Raw genomic sequence first — 20,457 nt, 5'->3', positions numbered from 1 at the left:
CAACGCAGCCATTTTCTATTAGTGATTAAAGTAAAATCTCTACCATACAATACACATGCTCCTGTATCAGATCACACTAACTTTAGCTAATTATATTAATAATTAACATAATCACTGTGTATCTCGTGCAACTATAGGATCACCAAAACATCAAAACAGAAAATAAGTATTTTGTTCATCATTGTATCGTATTTCTAGGGCAGTTAATAACTTTAGTTATTAAAAAAGAAACACAAAAATTAATGTGTGTACTCCTGCACAGTCTCAGACATAAGGCAGCTTCTAGCTGTCAATGCAGACATCATCAATAGCAGCATGTTTTACTATTTACATAATCACATTACCTGTAAAGCATGCAGAGCCATATGCTACACACCTACAAATGTTTTTAAGAATCAAGACTGTAACAAGAATACAAGAAATTGATTTGCACATCAATGTAATTGTTACCCATAAAGAATGATTTTTTCCTGTTTCACTGAAGTAAGTTGACTGGCTCCTTTTCATAAATCCAAAATCCTTATAAAGGGTGTGAGTGCAGGGAATTTTGGAACAGAAAACCAGAAGAAATGATTCAAATTCTACCAATTTGAACTTTGCAACTGAAATTATTTGTTCCCTCTCTTAATGACATCATCATGTAAGTGAGAAGATGTATCTACTGAGATTCAACACTGTCCAGTTAAAGCTACAGAAACTACAAAATATTAACTGATTTTTTCCTTAGAGCTTTACCTAAACCCTACAAGTGAGACCAAAACCAAGAACGGCTCTTTTGGAAATAAAATCTCACTGCATTTCTTGCAAGTCTTTATTTATTTATGTATTTATTTTTGCAGACAATCAACAAGAAATTACTTGAAGCCTAATAGGTAAGGGAAAAAAAGCCAACTAAAAAAAAACAACAGAAAAGGCTCTTTACAGAGATTCATTAGAGGTTGGCACTGTTGCTCAGTTTCCTCTATTAGAGGGAAGAAATCATGATTCAACTGTCTACAATTTAAAAAAAAAAAACAACAACCTTTCTTAGGAAAAAAGTAAAATCTGAATGTTATCCGGTAATGTCCCATAATTGAATCAAGCTGAGTACTGTGTCTCAGAATATGCCACATAAAGAATGATTTTAAGAGACAAGTTTTATTTAAAACAAATAAGCCAGTATGCACTGTTTCCAGCTGTACACAAGAAAACTTACTATTACAAATAATTCCTCACTGGTTGTTTTGGGGTACCGAGAAATCTTGGTCTACCAGCCAACCAAAAAGTGTCTTAAATGACCTTACAACTAAACTAGTTTGATAGAAGGATTTTTGGTGTACATTTATTCATGAAAACATATACCACATTATGCCAGTTCTTTGTATCGATGCACTGCTCTATTAAAAATGCAGACAACATGTCTGCAAGACTTGATACTGTCCATAAATTGACTAAACAACTGGATTTGTGAAATTCGGGGGTAAAAAACTATGAGAACAGCTACAAATAAATCTTTCTAGAGTTAGTCTGCACATGCAATAATCTCATTACTGAAACACAAGCACCAAAGAGCTTGAGGTCCTGACAACCTTTATCACGTGATGCTGATTCCACTGCAGTACAATCATTATATCATTTCATTATTTATATGGGTTTGGTCTTTCTCCATGCAAACAAAGATACTTTATCCTTGCTTCTCAATTTCTCTAGCTTATACCAGCTTCATTCTTATCTTTATGCTCTCAAAGGGAAAATAAAAATTCCTTGTGTTTAGAATTATTCAAAACTAAAGCTCAAAAAATGTTTTTACTATAAAATTACTTCTTTAAAGTAAGTTTGAATAATTTTCCTCATAACCATCACACCTGCATATTCATTAACCTGAAACAAAAGTATTTAGATTTAAAATCATCTGTCTGAACTGGAGCAATCAAATCCATGCATAAGAGCAGCTTTGCTAGCCCCATTTTGAAGGGGCTGTGATGTTTCCCAAAACTTACGCTGGTCTGTCCTCTAAAATAAGTGCAGTAGTGGAGAGTGGCTCAAAATCAAGATTCTTCCTCACATTCTGCTTAGGAGAGAGAGGTCTGTGAGCTCGTCCAGTTTTTTCTTCATATTCCTAGAGAAGACAAAGGACAAGTTACAAAAGTGGAGAACACCAAAATGATGCTCGGGAGAATTAAACAGGGTCAATAAAAGACACCAAGATAATGCTCTTGAATCTCTGCCCAACTGCAATCTCTTTTAAGCTTTTCAGCTTGAGTCAACTCAGAACTGAAAACAATGTTAAAATTTAAGTTCAAAAGTGAGTTCCCATATCTACCTTCATTACTTCTAATTTTAAGTTCCTCTGGCTGGAAGCTCTTATAAAATACCGCTAAGAACAAGCTTTGAAGCAGCACACGCTACCTGAGGTGTGAAAAAGATCTATTACAATATTTTTATCGACACTGTTTTCAAATCAAAGCCCAAAGCTACCATAGGCTTCTTGTCTTAAAATCTCTTTGTGAGATTTCTCCTTCTCAGCTTATTTTCAGTGGCTCACCAGAGGCTGGGGAGGAGTGTTTTGGGGGTTAAAATCACAGTTCCTATAATGCCTTGAAGTACAACAATCCTAAATCATAACAAAGCGTAACGTCACATGGTGTTTGGGATATCAATGACATTTTAAATAAAACTTCACCAATTCTGCCATTTCCAAAAGACACTTTCTTTCTAATATAGCTTATTTATACCATTTCTATTTAAAAAATAAAAATTGCACATAGCACTTTAAAAATGAAGCGTTATAACTGAGCACTGCGAAAGGTGTTCCAAGCAGCCTTTCTTTCCCCCTTTCTCCTGCCAGCACAAACAGCTCCTTCACATGGTACTGATTTCTGTCAACCTAACCTGCCAGTTATGTAAAAAAAAATTCCTTGGGCAAAAGATCCAACCCCTCAAATACAACCAAACTGTCTGGCTCATTCAGAAACCAGAATGGAGTGTCAACTACTAACAGAAAGCCCTTCTCTTCCTCCTTAAATACAGAAACACACAGTTGAAAGCAGAACCATATTAACTCTTCTATTTTATGCTGTCCAACTCAATTCTAGTTCAAGTTAGTTCTGTGGGACTCACAGACCGAGTCCTGTGAAGCTCTTGGGATGCAGAAGAACTCCCTCCTTGTTTATGAACAGGGCAGCGTCTCAGCGTGCAATCCTGTGATGCCTGCATTGCTGTGACGGGAAATACTGTCATGAATTTGGAATGTCTGCCTCATTAATACCAGTTAATGCTGCTATGCAAGGCAGCAGTTTGAAAACAAGGAAAAGAACAACAACAAAACAGAAGCATTTAAACTACTGAACAGTATGTAGCTTTGACTACTAGAGTGAGCAGTCATATTGACAAAGATCTTGGTTAAAAAAAGTCTATTGAGAAAATAAGCAAACAAATGTAGTTGAAAAGGTATTGAGACAGACACTTAGAATGCTAAGACCCTGTTCTTACATGAATAACTCCTCGCAGGCTGCACCTTAGTGCCCATCAGTAGGTGGTGGGCTGCTCCACTGACAGAGGGGCACACCCACTACACTTAAGGGATGAAAGAGAGGCTTATTCTTTTTTTTTGTTATTCTATTAGGAGACTGACCCAGCTATTTTCCACAAATTAACATGGCCAAATAATAACCTATATGACTGCTTCCCCAAACAATGTAAACCTTGTCCCTAAACCTGATGTTTTTACCACTTTCCTGATAGTGAAACCAGCTGACATCGGCAAGAGCCTGCAACAAGGCAGAAATCATCACATATCGATCTCCCTAACGCATCACACAACTTGACACGAAAACACAAGCACTCAGTACTTATTATGTGAGAAATTCCAAAAAAGCAGTCTGATTTTTGCGTAAGAAAATTATTTTCAAGGTCTCCTTTCATTGAAAGACAGTTACAGAGCAAAACTGCTTTAAGAAGGTGCAAAAAACCTCTACAGATTGGGTTACAACAGGGATTTTATTCCTATTATTTGGAAATCAAAATCACCTAAGCACAAACTTCTCCAGACCAGTGCTCTGAACAGCATCTTTCAGGAATTTCTTGATTAACGATGCTTTGTTTTAGAATATTTTGGAGTACAGGTAGCTAGCTGCAGCACTGCCATGTTAGCATAGTTATTCACAGCTCTGAAAGGATAAAGCAAAAGCCAATCCCACATTTCAGCAAGCATTCACCCATGTGTTTTACTCAGCATGACTACAGCAAAGAAGCCCTAGCAGCACACAGAATGGGAGTGGCTCATTTCATCAGATTAGCAGTGTAAGTCCTTTGTAGTATTTCCAGTATCAGCCAAAAATAATAAAAACGTCCACTGCATGCAAATGATAAGACTGTGCAGGAATTAGGCAAGGTTAAAAAAGACTCACAAGCACTCTTTACAACGACCTTCTACTTCAGTAGGAAGAGAAGGCAATTTTGAGGAGAGCATTCTATAGGACACAGCAATGAAACAGATTGAAGCCTCCACAGACTCATACTAAGAGTATTTGCTGACGGGGCAAGCAGAAGCATTTGTACATACCGGCATACTGCAATAGGCTGAACGTACAATGGCTCACTTGAAGCATTTTTCTTTAAACCAGACTCAAATCTCCTAGAGTGACAAACTGTATTTAAACCCTGTATTGAAACTAGGGCTGCCTTACCTAATAGGGATGCAAATTAACTTCATTCAGGATCGATTCAGGATGACCTGATCGCTTATGATTTCGAATACATCCCTAACACCGCGACCGCTCAGGCTTTCCTCCACGTTTGCCGCAGCCAGAGGAGCAGGGCTGAGGTCTGAAGGTGTTCGTAGATGGATACACACAGGGCCGAGGCACAGCGCTCAGGGCTCGGTGCGCGCCGCAGCCCTGCCCGGCAGGAGCAGCACGGGCTGCGGGACGCGGAGCTCTCCGCCAAGGTCACCCGACTTCGCGTGCTCTTTGTTTGAAGGGAGCGGAACACGAAATGCGAACTCCGGGCAACGGGGCAGCGAGAACCACGCGCCGCTCCACCGCCGTGCTGCTTCGCTGGGCTGCGCTGGGGGTGGGAAGGCACTCGCCTCCAGCCGGCAGCCTTCACGCCAAACAAAGCCAAGCGCCAGGGCTCGGCCGGAGAGCCCGAAACGCCCGACCCGCGTCACCGCGTCACCTCCGCAGGCTCTCCCCGCCGGCCGCTCCGGACCCCCCTCGCGAGCTCCAAAGGACGACCTCTGCCCGCGCCGCCGCCCCTTCGCCTCGCTTCCCTTCCCTTCTTCTTCCCCGAGCGGCCGCCCGGCCGCGCTCACCATGAACGCCGCGGAGCCTCACCGGCCGCGCCGCCGCAGCCCCATGCCCGTGCCGCTCCGGGACCTGGCTCCCCGCCGCGGCGCCGCCCGGGCCCGCACGGCCTCGCGGGCCGCCCGCCCCGCCCCGCCAGCCCCGCTAATCAGCTGCGGAGCCGCCGCGGCCGATCGCTTCTCTCTCTCTCGCCCAGCGCTGCCTGAGCACGCGTGGCGGCGGGGCGGGCCCGGCCGAGTTCGTCGCTTCCACGCCCGCTTCCCTGGCCGGCGGCTCCCGCCTCAGCGGGACGCGCACACTTAGCAGTGGGCCTAAGGAAACTGCGGGCGGCCTCGCTGCTGCTGTCCGCCCTCTTTGGGCAGCTCCACAAGGACCACAGACACGGACCGTGCTGTTATCCCCGCGTCTGCAGCTGGTCCTCGCCCCGGTGCTCAGGACCTCACGCCGCTCGTGGCCTTCACCGAGGCCCGACCCTGAGTCAGAATGAGCAGCACGGATACCCTGAATACAACAGAAGTTGCTTAAGCATCCTGCTTCTGAGAATTTCTACTAATTCTCCTTATTTTCTCTTAAATTGGGCCACAAAAACGGTGAAAGGGTTGGAATACCTCAGTGTGAGGACAGGCTGAGAGCTGGGGCTGTCCAGGCTGGAGAAGAGACAGATCAGAGGTGACCTGAGAGCACCCTTTCAGTGTCTGAAAAGGGACTGTAAGAAAGGCCAGAGCCTTTGACAGGACAACTGGGCTCCACAGTTTAAAATGACAAGGCTCTTCTTGAAGGAGTCCGGTGAAGAGCGACAAAGATGACTAAGGGCCTGGAGCATCTCCCATATGAGGAGTGACTGAGTAACCTGGGTCTGCTCAGCCTGGGGAAGATTGAGGGAATACCTGATTAAAGTTTACAAGGGAGGTGGGAAAGAAATGCATGAGGCCAGGCTCTTCTCAGTGGTGTGCAGCAATGGGACAAAGAACAACTTGAACATAGGAAGAACTTTACGGTAAGGGCAATGGAGCACTGGAACAGGCTGCCCAGAGAAGCTGTGCAATCTCCTTCTTTGGAGATGTCTGGACGCTTACCCTGCAACCTGCTGTAGGGTACCCGTTTTAGCTAGAGCTTGGACTCAATCTCTTGAGGTCCCTCCCAACCTCTGCAATCCTGTGTGATTCTATAATTCTGTGGAACAGTTTCAAACTAAATATTGTTGCAAATATCAACTCTTAAGGGTTCCTACAACTCAAAACAATTTTATGATGTTTGGAATTGCTGTATGTTTTATCAGCTTAATGTTTTCAACCTGCAGCTTGCCATCAAATCCTAAGGCAGCAATAATACACCAAATGAGGGACAGCTCATTTGTGTTAAAGTATCTCCACCTCACTCCTACCACCACCAATTAACAGAATCACAGAATGTCAGGAATTGGAAGGGACCTCAAAAGATCATCTAGTTCAATTCCCCTGCTGGAGCAGGAACACCTAGATTAGGTCACACAGGAACACACCCACGTAGCTGCTGAATGTCTCCAAAGAAGGAGATCCCACAACCTCTTTGGGCAGCCCATTCCAGTATTCTGTTACCCTTGCCATGGAGAAGTTTTTCCTCTTATTTATGTGGGACCTCCTATGTTCCAGCTTGCACACATTGCCCTTTGTCCTATCATTGGACGTCCTGAGAAGAGCTTGCCTTCATCCTCCTCACACTCACTCTTCACATATTTATAAACATTAATGAGGTCACCCCTCAGTCTCCTCCAAGCTAAAGAGACCCAGCTTCCTCAGCCTTTTCTCACAAGGGAGATGCTCCACTCAACAGGGCAGAGTAGAGGGGAAAGAACCTCTCAACCTACTATCCATACTCTTTCTCATGCATCCCAGGATGCCTCCTTGGCCACAAGAGCACAGTGCTGGCTCATGGTCCAGATGGTAACAGATGTCTGGTGTCAGAGCATGGACAATCATCACAACGCTGTCAACTGAGCTCACGTAAAGCACCACAGCCCCAAATGCTGTTTCTCCTCATAAGCTGTCCAAAGCAGTCAATTATCACACATCAAAAAACATTTATGTAAAAGTACAACTATTAATACAGAAACAACTTCAGACTGTGAGGTGGACAATACATCCGTTGTAAACCCTTCTAGTTTCATGTACTGAAAGTGGAACAATGCTGCAAATCTCCAAGGAAACAGCCATCAGCTGTCTCCACAAAAAAATAAAAACAAAAAAAATACAGAAAGTGCAGCCTGGTGGAACTGGGAGATGCTTCTGTGGGGTGAAACTAAGTACGCTCCGTAATTCACTTCATTACCACTGATTACACAGAGGTATGGTAGCTCTATTTTTAGGCTGCCACAATTCTAAGATTACCTGAGGCTACTCAGGCAAGTTATGCACAAGCTGGAATTGCATGATAATTTTCCCACTGGAATTCCTGCCTCTTCCAGCTTACAAGATAGGAATCACACCAGAACTGCACAAGCCAAATAGTTTTTTTTTCTTGGTTTTTGAGTCTGACTGCTACCAAAATACTGCTTCAGCATTCCCCTTTTGTTGCTTCATAGCTTCCTGCTACATCCATCTGCAGTCTCTCTCCTTTTATTATGAAGTACTTTAGCAGATGGATCTAAGCTGGTGTACACCCAGAACATCACTGCCCTCCACCCTTTCCAGCACCTCACACCAATTCTCCATCGCCTCTGATAAGAATTTGTGCTACCACACAGCACATTAATTTGGGGAATTGACTCTGCTACAAATGGATCTTTTGTTTTATTGCATCAGTCTGGTTACTCTAGTTAGACTTCTGGATCTGCTTTGCTACAGGGCAATGTAACCGCCTGCATACAAACAACTGTTACACAGGAAAAGGAACGAGCAGCAGGACTTTCAGAAGATGAACTGAAACCAGCAGACCAATAAACTATTACAGTAATCAAAGGGAACTTCAGAAGACTAATACCTCAGGCAAAGATCAGATTATGAGAACATCCTTCAAATTTAACAGAATACAAATAGGAATACAAAGAATTGTTTGGAAGTTTAGTATTAATAGGATTAGAGAGCTTTTTATGTAAGCCCAAAAAAGAGTACCAGAACTGTTCTGAAATGAAATTAGTTTATCAGAGATCTGATCTGATAACCTGAGAAATATCAACTGCACACCAAACCCGCAGACTTCGCCAGAGTGATTTGGCTACTCTGTGACTCAGCCATGGTTCAAGAACCACCAGCTCCACTTCCTTTTCTACCCACTTATACACATTTTTAAGTCCCTTAAGTTATAAGAAGAATACCACAGCAGAAGACAGCCATTTGATGAGAGAACTTGTCTGCACATCACATTATGTGCATTTTTTACCACATTATCCTTTTCATCTTCAGTACTACCATATTTTTCTCTTCCATACTTAACAAATTAGGAACGCTTCAGCAAATTAAGGGTAAGAGATACGGCCAATGCACACAAGGAAATCCTCACACTACCAACTTAGAGGCATAATTTCAAGTGCTGTGAAATTACCCCCGTTATTTCCTGAAAAGCTTCTCCCTTCTGATTACAGACTATAGGGGGATTTGGTCCCACACAATCATGCTGAATTTGTATGAATACAATAGTACACATCTATTCTAAAAGGTAATGAGAGAACGACATAGATTGCTCCAAAAGTAATACCTCCTATCAATTTCCATGGAAACTACAACAGATACAAAGAACACAATAACACTTCGATATTGGACTGCCCAGGGAGGTGGTGGAATCACCGACCCTGGGGGTGTTCAAGGAAAGACTGGATGTTGTGTTGAGGGACATGGTTTAGTAGGAGCTATTGGGAATGGGTGAACGGTTGGACTGGGTGATCTTTTAGGTCTTTTCCAACCTTAGTGATTCTATGATTCTATGGTTCTATTCTCAGCTACCAAACACTGTTTTTCAACATAGTCACCACCATTAGCTGTGTATTTTTGCCAGCAATAAACGAGAGTTTGCACGCCATACACATAAAGATCTGCACGGCTGTCTGAAACATGGCTTGTCTTTCATGCAGCTGCTGCTGTTGCCATCACTGAAACATACCACTCCCTGTCTCATTATGCTCATATTCACTGTTTGGTTCTCCATCAGTGTTCACCAAGCATCACTTGACATTCACTGGAATGTCAAGCAATTTTTTCCTCGTGAAGGAATGACACACCTTTGCTTCAAACGTGCTTGTGTCAGATGCCACTGTCTGATTGCCACTCTGCAGCCATCTGTCACACAGCAACAAAATGCAACAGAATATTGGCAGGAAGGTTTGACCTCTACTGGTATACCACCACCATCTGCCTCTGATGTCATGGGCTGACATCATAAAGAAGGAGGCACTACCTTCAGAGCAACCCTCATAGAAGCTACACTGCAGACCTGTTCTCTTTCCATTGGACCATGTTAGCCATTTTTACAGATATTAACTTCTATGGCATTGTATTTTGAGGAACATTGAGTTAAAGAAAATTTAAAATCCAAGTCTATATACAGTCAACTTAGGTCTCCCAAGAAAGAGTGAGTTTGCTCTTAAGAGCCTCTCCGGCAATATGCTACATATCAGATGGCTTTTGCCCTTGGGGTTCATGTTTCATTTCTGCTATATCTGAATTATGTGCTTTTTGAATCGTAACGTTACATGCTTAAAAGAAAAAAAAAAAAAAAAAAAAAAAGAAAGGAAGGAAAAAATCCAGACCACTCCCCTATATTTGAAGGACTATTTAAAAAAGACAAAACACACCTATGCACTATGTGGTTTAATAACAGCTCTTCATTGTTGTCTGGCATCTGTAGCCAGATTGTGAAGCAAACTCTTGTAAGTGACTCCAGTATGAGTCACTGTAACCAAAAGAACTCGTACCACTTTAGAACACTGAAAAGGATGTAATTTAATCTGCATATACAAACGTGCAGTTTCCCTATATACTGATACCATCTGATACACTGCAGTATCAACCGAGCGGAAACATCTGCTAGAACAGCTTCCAGCAGGGCAAGCATCAAACAAGTGCCTGAACAAGAGAATACATGCTAAATGGTTATTTGATTATTTTTTTAATGAACAGCTACAAAATAAAACACCATCAATGCCTCTTCTCAGTACGTACCTGAAATGTTACTGCTAGGGATTGGGAGTACACTGGATACAGAGCTTAAAAAATGAAAATAAACAACCTGTCCACTCACTCATCTCTCCAACTCAACTTACTGTAAAGCCTTAGCACCGTGCCCTTCCAAAGCTACTTTCAACAAGTTTTCTTCTGAGATTTCACATTAGTGCTGAAGTGTTGGTGCTGCAGAAGAAAACTTATCTTTTCTATCTCGTTTTGAATTACATGCTCTTCAGTCCGACTCCTAGCAAGAACTGTTCCCTCATTCTGAGCAAGACATGGAAAAAAAGAAAGTATTCTTAAGTCACATCAGCTTCAAGGTGACAGTGAAATGGCCAAAGCACCAGGTTAACTTTAGGATATAGAAAAGGAGTCACAGGAATTTGATATTTTATCTTTCAAGTTCTCTATTCAGTTGCAAATAAGACCTCAAATACTTCCACTTTTCAAGACAACATAAAAATGAGCCAGGAATGCATACAAACACATATTATTATGATGTTGAGACATTCAGGTGAGCATAAATCAGCTCTTCTTTTAACGTTTGCAAGCAGCTGTCTGTGTAGGTAAGTATGTGCAGGCTTGTGTTTCTGTGTATGCTCTCAGCACATGCACCAAATCGGCATGAGAAAAGGCACCTTGCTTGAAGCATATTCCACTTTCACCTCCCTTTTAAAATCCTCTCACTGATTTCTATACTGCCACCTCACCAAGATTTGCGCATTTCTAACAATCTCTCGCTTTTTCAAGTTTATACTTGTCTGCCCTTTGAAATGATAGAAAAGCAAGGCAATAAGTCTACTACTGCTCTAAAACTTCTTCAGATCATTTTCAACATCTGTGTTCATTGGTCTGATCCCTAAAATTGCCCTTTAAGCAGTTACTGGTGACAGTTTCTTACATGCTTAATGCAAGTTTCTTTTTCACATCATCTTTCACTGCCTGGAAGACTTCTGTATATTATGTATGTATATATATATATATATTTCTTTTTAAAACAAAACGCTATATCAACATATAAATTTTTGTGAATATCATCTTTGTAACTTAAAGATTTGGTTTTGATGAGAAGAGATTGTGACTTTTTAAAAATCATTCACTAGTATAAATAAAACACATAAAGGAAGGTAACATAGCTGCATAGTCTAGCTTAAATTGGTGGCTATTTCCAAGCTTCAGCATTCATGACACTATTTGCACTGACTTGCTAGAGAGACAGCTTCACAACATAGTAAAAAAAAATTACTACCTAAAAATGTGTAATAGAATAATGTGGATAAATAAGGTCAAGTATCCAGAAAAGAGGGGGGGAGAATGAGACTACAAAGCTTGAAATATTCTCCTAAATTTTCTTCAGAAAGACACCTAAGAAAAGTACCAGTTTGGTGTGGTGTTTTTGTTTTTCTACATTCGTACATCTGTACCCTCCAGGTTTCCAAGAACACACACAGGAATTCCTTTCACTCCGCAAAGCCAAAGAACATCAGCTTTGTTTGTTATTGCTAGTGAGCATGGAACGAGTTGGCCTTTCACAACCCTCATTCTTTTCCCCCTGCCCCCATTCTTTAATTTAAGATGAAGCTTGAAATGTATAAACTGGAGAAGAAACAAAGAGAACCTCTGGATTAGGTTTCTTGGGAGCTCAGTTCTGTTTAATAAAAAAATAACATACTGAAGTCTAGCAAAGCCTTCTCAATTAGTTTCACATTCTAGCAACACAAGTTCCAGTCTCCTGTTAAGATATTTGTTTATAATACTCAGAGGCTAACATATCTGCTTTCAAGGATTTATCTCCAGCTTCAATATGCAGTCATGTTTCGCCAGGTGTTTCTCTGATGCAGCATTCAGAAGTACACACCAGTATTTCTATGCCCTTTCTCTACATAATTCTATTTTCACTCCAAGGTTATTACATTGAAAAAAAAGACAAGCAAACAACTTCCTGGCTACACGAAGATGCCGGTGTTTAAGCACTATGAGACACTATGAGACACTGAGACAAATGCCAGCTGTGTGCTGGATTCTTATTTAATAATAAATGAGAATGAGCTTCCACATATATATCAGGTCTTCTGAAAAGCTGTTCTCCCTGGCCTTGAACTTGTGAGGGTAAGAAGAGCTATCAGTGTACTTCACCTATGTACTTCACAAGCATTTTCCTATGCTTTGTGGCCTCCCGCACTTAAAACTAACGTTGCATTCTGTGAGCGTACATTCCACCTAACATTAAGTATCAGAGTAGGCTACAAAAGAACTATTTCAATTAACACAAACTTTATGATTCCACTAGACAATTTTAAACTTACCAATTTCCCCTAAAACTCAGCACTGGCATTAAAATGGACATTTTAATAAAGAATAGCAAATTGACATTTTAACAGCCATAACCAACAAAGCTTACACTGTTACCCACCCAGTGTCTTTATTCCAGGAAGCCAAACACTTATCCTCAAACATCATGTTAGATTTATTTTAGATCCCCCAAGCCTCCAAGTGTTGTGACTAAGATAGTATATGAGGAATTTCTGAGTGCTGAAACTAAAACAAAGGCCTTAAAACTGAAGAGGAGGGAAAAAAAAGAAAATCTACCAAACCCTATTTCCTTTCAGTAAAACACTTTTTAGTTTGCTGTAACTGATACTCAAAGCCTGTTATTTTCTATTAGCTTCTTGCTCCTAATATGTACTTCCATAACACAAGGAAAGAGGTTCCAGGAGCATTAGAAAGAAGCACTGAGGCAGCTGGACAGTTTGCTAGATTATGATACCTGGGTGGGTCGCATTACATTCTTTTATTATTAAAATACTCAGGAACAACCCTTCTGCTGTAGGATTAAATTACCCTTTCATTTACTATGGATGAAGCTATTACCCTTACTTTATCAGTTTAAATATAATATTAGATTTGTTTGAGGCAGGTAATTTTCAAGTCAGGACAAGAGCAACACTGTACAGTAACACAGCCCACGGGAACAGCAGAACAATCTCTTCAGTACATTTCTCTAGGTTCCCTGTCCAAAAAAATATTTTAGGTTTTCTAAGTGACAAAACCGGTACCTCTTGTTATTTAATTCCATATAACGCCACAAAAATTTATAAATCAATAAAATAAAAATGTTTTGAGTTGGAATAGAAAGAAAGGAAAACAGCAGTGCATTAAGGCAGCTTGCAAGTTTTGCACGTATAATTCTCAAGTGGAAAACCTGGATTTACACTTTTATTTCTAAAGACAGCAACAAGAGTATGCACAGAATCATAAGGGATTGGGCTGGAAGGGGCCTCAAAAATCATCTAGCTCCAGCCTCCCAAACAGCTAACAGAAGTTAGCTTCAAATCAATGAGGCAGCACTGCAGTTGTGCTTTCTTCTTTTTAAGGAACGAACTCAGCCACACCACAACAGATCTAAATCCTGCCTTCCAGGGTGACATGCAGAAATGAGCCCAGAGGAAGACACGACAGGAAATGACTCACTTACACCCCCTGACTTGTACTGTGCAACAGAAAAAATATACTAGACAGTTCATAGCTTAGAACACATTACAGTGTGAATAAAAAGCTAACAGCATCCTCTGCACCTTTAGCAGCTTTAGCCATCAGTCACAACAATGCATCCAGTGATCCATATGTAGACAACCTCTATGAGAAGTTACCCAAAGCAGCAGATCAAGCTCCTGCAGAAGTTGGTTTGAACCATCCACTTCCTGTTCAGAAGGCTCTGAACAAACTATCTGAGCACAGAGAAAACGGGTAAGATAAGCATTTAGAAAAGCCATGTATTTTTAGACAACTGTCACCCATCAGCAGAGGCCAAGAGGAAGCGGGACATGTGGTGGCAGCCCTGCACGTGGCACACAGCACACATCTGGAATGCTCCTGCACCTGGAGCTGCACAGAACTTCCATGCAGCACAAGTCAGTGCTCTCAGCACACTTCTTTTTTTTTCCTGGTGCCTGGATAAAATACACTGCCCTCAGCACCAGCTCTCGTCACTGTCCGGCTAAGGCACGACTTGGAGTAATTTCTTCCAGTAACTCCTGCAAAGTGCTGTTATTCTTTTTCACTTAACAGATCAAAGCCAGAAAACTGATTTTGAGAAAAGTGACTTCATAAATCAGTTTAAAAAAGTAAAATTGAGATTAACTTGAATGGTACCTCACCCACATCAGCTTATACAAGTTTTTCTTCCAGTGCTGTTAGGAGCTTAACAACTCACTCCACAAAAAAGAGCATTACCTACACCCCAAGCACTCCACACAGTCTGTTTCAAGAGCTCACTTGCACTTCATCTTACCCTGCCCAGTGATCTGCTTAAGTGTAACTGATTTTGATCAACAGGAAGATTGATTCCTCTTGCAGTCACAATTCGATTATAGGAAACCACATCCGGTAAATCCTGCTGGTTTGTTTTGTTTTGGTACACTCCTAGAAGAAACTCCATTATGTCTCCAACTGAATATATCCCAGTCAGAAAATTGTGCTATTGGCACCAAAAAAGAACAGATTTATAATCTTTTTTTTTTTTCCTCTCAGAAACAAAAATAATAAATACACAAACAACTGAAAAAACCTGAACAGTTTGGGTATGGAACACAGTGCTGCCAGACCATGGAATAGAAACAGTGCTGTATTAACGTGATCATCATGGCCAAGCAAGCTGCCTCAAATGACTCTTGGAGCTATAAGGACAAAATAAATGAGATGCAGGCTGCCTGCAAAGCCCCAGTGCTGCCACTCTGCTTACTGCACAGCTGCAGTCTGCTCCCAGAGCCCTGCACTGACAAACTTGTTCTCCACAGTTACACATAAACCACTGTAGTTTTCCATTACATCTGAGGCAGGCACACTGTTTCCATCATTGATGGCCTCACTTACTCCTCAGAAATTTTGAACCCTTACCCATACGGGGAAAGAAAAAGTCTCCTCTTCCCATGAAAGAGCTTCCAAAATAGAAACCCTTCTAAGTTTGGAAAGATGACAATATCGAAGTTAAAAAGTATAGCTACTTCTCATACTTGTGGAACTTCCATTAAAACCTCAAACATGGAATGCTTCTGGGCAGCAAACGAGTTCATAAAATATTTAAATGTGAATGCACGAGTAAAGACTGTTTACTTGAAAGGCTTCATATCCTGCATTTTACTGGTGCTGATACTCAAAATACCAAAATTCCACTGAGCTCTTAGTGGAATTTCCATGGTTAAAATTAAATTGAACTGTTTACACAGGGGCACAGAAAGTTTGGAGAGGGAAATATTATGCACTGATTACAAAATGGATTTTCATATTACACAATGAGATACACGCTACACTTCATTTATACTGCTCTGTTGAGTAAGACAGCTGCAATGTCTTCAGCTGAGGACACAGCTACAAAGTCACTTTCCTGAAGACTGACCACATGCAGAGACAACATGTGTGGAGACTGAACAATCTCATTTTTAAGAGTTTATTAGTGAATCTCTCGACAAAGAAAACTACTTCAAAAAAAAAAAAAAGAAAAAAAAAAAAAGAGAGAAAAAAAAAAAAAAGCAAACATACAATATTAACATCTCTTAATTTCATCAGCTCTGAAAAGCACTCCAGAAAGAAGTAATGGCCACACAGTTCAGCCCTGTAGTCTACTCAGAAGGGAAGATAATTTTACTTCTTTTATTATTCACAGTGAAGAACTGTCATCTGACTTTCAGTGCATTTTGACACAGCAATTACAAAAGCAACAGGCTTAACCAGTTCTGCTCAGGCAGGATTCCGAAAGAGAATAGATACAAAAAATTAATTATGTAAACCTCCGTTGTAAATGCACTTACAATTTCACAGATGAGATTACTCATTCTTGCACCTTTTAAGCTTTAAAATACTCACTTGGATAAAATCTATACAAAACTTCACAGTGGTGATAAAAGCAACCCAAGCTTGGTCTATGACAATGCTGTATCAAAACAGTAACATTCACATTTATAGTCAGCCTTCGCAGGTAGGCCAAACACCAACTTAAGTGGAGCGATTTTAATTCCCACATCATCAAAATGGAGCACAGCCCCATGTCTTCCATTCAGTAGTCAAATAAATGAGTGCATTCACAGGAGAATTTGTAAGACTTGAGAAGAAGCTTATGTGCACAAAGTCTGCTTGATCGAAGTCAGAGGAAAACAAAAGGCTGCTTCTTACAAACAGTTCCTAGATCAGTTGTGCACGTTCAGCCACCTTCAGCTGAAGTCCTAACAACATTCAGGTTGTGCACTGCAACTTGAGAGTATGGCATTTTCATCATTTATTTACTTCAAAAGTGGAAGGCAGTGAGAGCTGGTAGATCTAGAAATGATGTTTAAGTACCTCACAGTTCAATTATTCTTTCTTTTTCCCCTGTACTTTACACACACACACACCCCTTACAACTTCTTTCTTACACATTTCTTTCAAACCCACATGAAATTACTATGGCTAAAGGATGAGAACAATGTGCAGTAAGAATGGTTGTAAAGGCTGTTGTTCCCTTTAAACAAGTCTAAAAACTGTATGCACAAACACAATCCCTACCTTTTAAAAGAACACCTAAGTTTGCAGTTAAGTTTGTTCATCTCATTCTGGGAAAAGGAAAAAAAAAAAAAATCATCCTTCATCCATATAATGAAGTTATCAAAAGATGGAACCACGAACATACCAACGAAGTCACAAGGTTCTAATTAGCTGACCTGGCACAAAGGATTCCTTTGATGTCTGTCCAGAAGCAAAAGAAGCTGACTTGAGAAACTGCAGCCCCATGACTCAGTTACCGCAGGTCCTGCACACAAAGAGCTTCCTACCAAGCAAGTAGGATCAGATTGATCTCCCTAGATATGCTAAACCAGAGGACTGATAACCATAGTTGCTACTACAGTTAGTGATTCTGTGGCATCTTAGATAATCCAGAGGACTTTCAATAGTCTCAACAAGTTACACACCACTTAGTTTTCATTTTTGTGTTTGTTGGCTTTTTTTTTGTGGGTGGTTTTAGTTTTGTTTTGGTTTTGTTTTGTTTGTTTTTGTTTGGTTGTTGTTTTTCTTTTTTCTTTTTTTTTTTCCCCCCCATCAAATGGGAAATCAAGTTAAAAAAAAATTTAAAAAAACATAATGAAAATTTTTTCATCTTTCCTGTATGTTACCTTTAACTCAAACCAACATTTTGCAAACAGGAACACTACTCTCTGTAGCCATACAGACTGAGTCCTAAGCCTATGGGCTTCTGAGTACTTCACAACATAACAACACTGAACAAACCATTTCAAGGACAAGGACTCCATGGTATAAATATGTTTTCTTTTGTTTTTTTTCTTGAAAAGAATCAGAAAGTCAAGTCTGAGCAGCCAAAGACTGGAATGGCTTTTACTTCACAAACAAGTATTTCAGGTACTCAGTTAATGTCCAGACCAGCACAGGAGAGAACTGGAACAGCAAGAACAGGGTCAGGCTGGAGAGGAAGGCACGTTCTTCCCTTCCACCCTTTCCCAAACTTGAGGAACCTCGAGTTACAGAACCTCAGAATCCTGTCAGTTTTCTGCCACTAGTAAATTGGCATGAGACCCTTTAAGAGAGCACTGAGCATCTCTCCAGTACAAATCCAGACGAATACCCAAGAGGCAAAGCTACGAGAAGCTGGCTACAAGTGCATGCCAACACACCGTTCTTTTGTACATCATCTCAGCAGTGCTTTAAGAAGCAAGTCTGCCAGAGCACTGAGAATGAAATCAGGTAATCCTGCACGCACAGAAGTCAGACAGAATAAGGTTTATCATGAGCAGAAAGCCATACCAATGTTAACTTGAGGCCACGACTGCATTAGCAACATCTAATTCACATCAAGTTTGTATACATCCAAATATGTCACACAATCAGAAACTCCATGACACAGAGTGACAGAAAATTGTAGCTGCAAATCACTATGTTAGCTCAAGAGATCAACAGACTACAGACCTCAACCATTTTGATTTCCCATAATGCCAGAAACACTGGTACTCCCTTTCCTCCCTCCTGTTTGGTTTTATCTGAAATTTGTGTATTGGAACGTACAAACAAGCTCACATTAATAGAATACTTAAGTTTTGTCCCTACTGCCTAGGTGGTACTTTGCACATGGGCTGAGTATTCTACATGCATCACTCAATATGCAGAACTGACATGATTCAATGAAAAACTACTCCTACCTTCCATGGCTCAGGGCATTACAACTCCCAGCACAGCACTAATGACAGGTTTGTTTAAGAATCTTCCACAATGTTTCCCACAACAGCACTCTGCATACATGGGCAACATGGTTGCCACAAAATAAAGGTGATGAAGATACTTAGTGTTAAGCTCCAACACACAGCGAAATGGGCGGAGGACTGGATTCTCAGACACCCAGCATTTACAGAGAATTTCACACGCTGTAACTCCTTCCATTCCACTGAGCTTCAAGAAAGGCACCAGCACTTCCAGAGGAAAAAGAAATAAGTCCGATTTCAAGTAAAGCAAACAGAGTGCAGACAATTAGCACCCACCGGTAAAAATATTGTCTTGGCACCTGTAAAAATACAGTCTTGGCACCTTGTTTCCTACCCCATAGGAAAAAAGTGCAGACACCACAATCTTTTACTAGGACACTAACCGTTTACCTTGATCACAGTCACCTTCTTCCCCTAATTCTCCATTCCATCACATTTATCCAAATACTTCAATATAGGTGATTGAAAGATCTACTCTTCCAGCCTTTGAAATAAAATACATGGCTCAAGGCAGAAACAGAGACAAAAGCATCTGTTCTTCTGGCCTAGTACCCTTCTATTTACAAAGGAGAAAGAATGGCTGCAGGCCAGCAGGCATTTCTCCAATGGCCTTTCTGTCACCTCCCACCTTTACACATCTTCATGTTCTTTGGGCACAATTCAGGCTGCCAAAAACATGCCTGCAAGTGGGCTAAAACCTCTGCAACGAAGGCGCTACTTTGACACATCAAATAAATCTGCCAGGTGACCTACACAGTGTTGTGCTTTTGGGTGCTGGTGAGGCTGGATCAATTACAGCAGTACCCAAATCTCAGAAGTTGAACGTTTCAAGAATAGCTTCAGGAAAGCTGTAAGTAAATCAGGAAAGGTGAGTTACTGTCATCCAAGGGACAATTCTTTCAGTACTGCAGTCTTGCCAGAAACTCTCTAATGGTTGTTTGCCATATCGTGCACGTCTTTAACAGCTTTAAAAAACAAAACAAAACAACAACAAAAAACAACCACATTTAACATAACCAAAACTGTTTTCAGTATTCCTAGAATACTGCAATGTAAGATAGTTTGGAGCTAGTGGAAAAATCATTTACTCAGTATTCAAAGAAAAGGTGATTACCACAATTAATACATGGTTAGGTGTCAGAGTGCTGCAGTTAGAATCTGAGTCCAAATGTGTTGTCAGAAATGTCTGATGAATACGTGAAAACTGGACTGCAGACAAGCTGTAGATGAGGTCACAATGGCTGATCATAGCCATGACTTCAAAAAGGTGCTACAGCTTCACCTGAACTGACAGCCTAACTACAGGTAACAAGAGTCACTTCAGACATTAGAATTCCAGAACACTTCACCCTGAATAAAGCAGCAAAGTCCTTCAAAGAAATACTCTCACTTCACATGCAGCAGCTGATTTTGAAGTCCTAACTCTGCAATCTCTTTCTATATACACCTTTTTATCCCCAAGGTGGTCTGAACAAGGAAGTGAGAACATGAAGCTTCCAATACTGAAATACAAAAACCTCAAGCATCAGCCAATATGCAATGCAAAAATCCCAGAACAAATGAGAAAGATAGGAATAAGGTATTTCTTCTTGAAGAGCAAACACCTCAGGAATTATCACCACACAGATGAATTTCAGCAGATTTTTCCTAACCAGCAAGGCATCATTAGCTATGCAGACAGACTCATCTGTTGTCAAACCAATCCTCACATATGTTGTTCATTTTCAGAAATGCTAGAACACCACAGCTTAGATGTGATACACAAAAGAGAATTTTACCATTTTTCATTCATACGAC

The 20,457-nt window shown here is 40.9% G+C and overlaps 1 protein-coding gene across 5 annotated transcripts in view; it reads right to left on the bottom strand.

Moving 5' to 3' along the window:
• TBC1D14 (TBC1 domain family member 14) overlaps positions 1–20,457 on the bottom strand; it is a 66,887-nt gene that overhangs the window by 26,072 nt on the left and 20,358 nt on the right. For 3 of the 5 annotated variants that reach the window (XM_048942856.1, XM_048942857.1, XM_048942859.1), the window contains one exon: positions 1,980–2,098. In XM_048942856.1, the coding sequence (XP_048798813.1) occupies positions 1,980–2,098 (119 nt within the window). Of the gene's footprint in view, positions 1–1,979; positions 2,099–5,293; positions 5,407–20,457 lie in introns of those variants that run through there. The other 2 variants (XM_048942858.1, XM_048942860.1) reach the window with 2 other exon arrangements.

The sequence above is a fragment of the Lagopus muta genome, chromosome 4, assembly GCF_023343835.1.
Source record: "Lagopus muta isolate bLagMut1 chromosome 4, bLagMut1 primary, whole genome shotgun sequence".
NCBI classification, from domain to species: domain Eukaryota; kingdom Metazoa; phylum Chordata; class Aves; order Galliformes; family Phasianidae; genus Lagopus; species Lagopus muta.
This window is presented reverse-complemented; position numbering and strand designations above follow the sequence as displayed.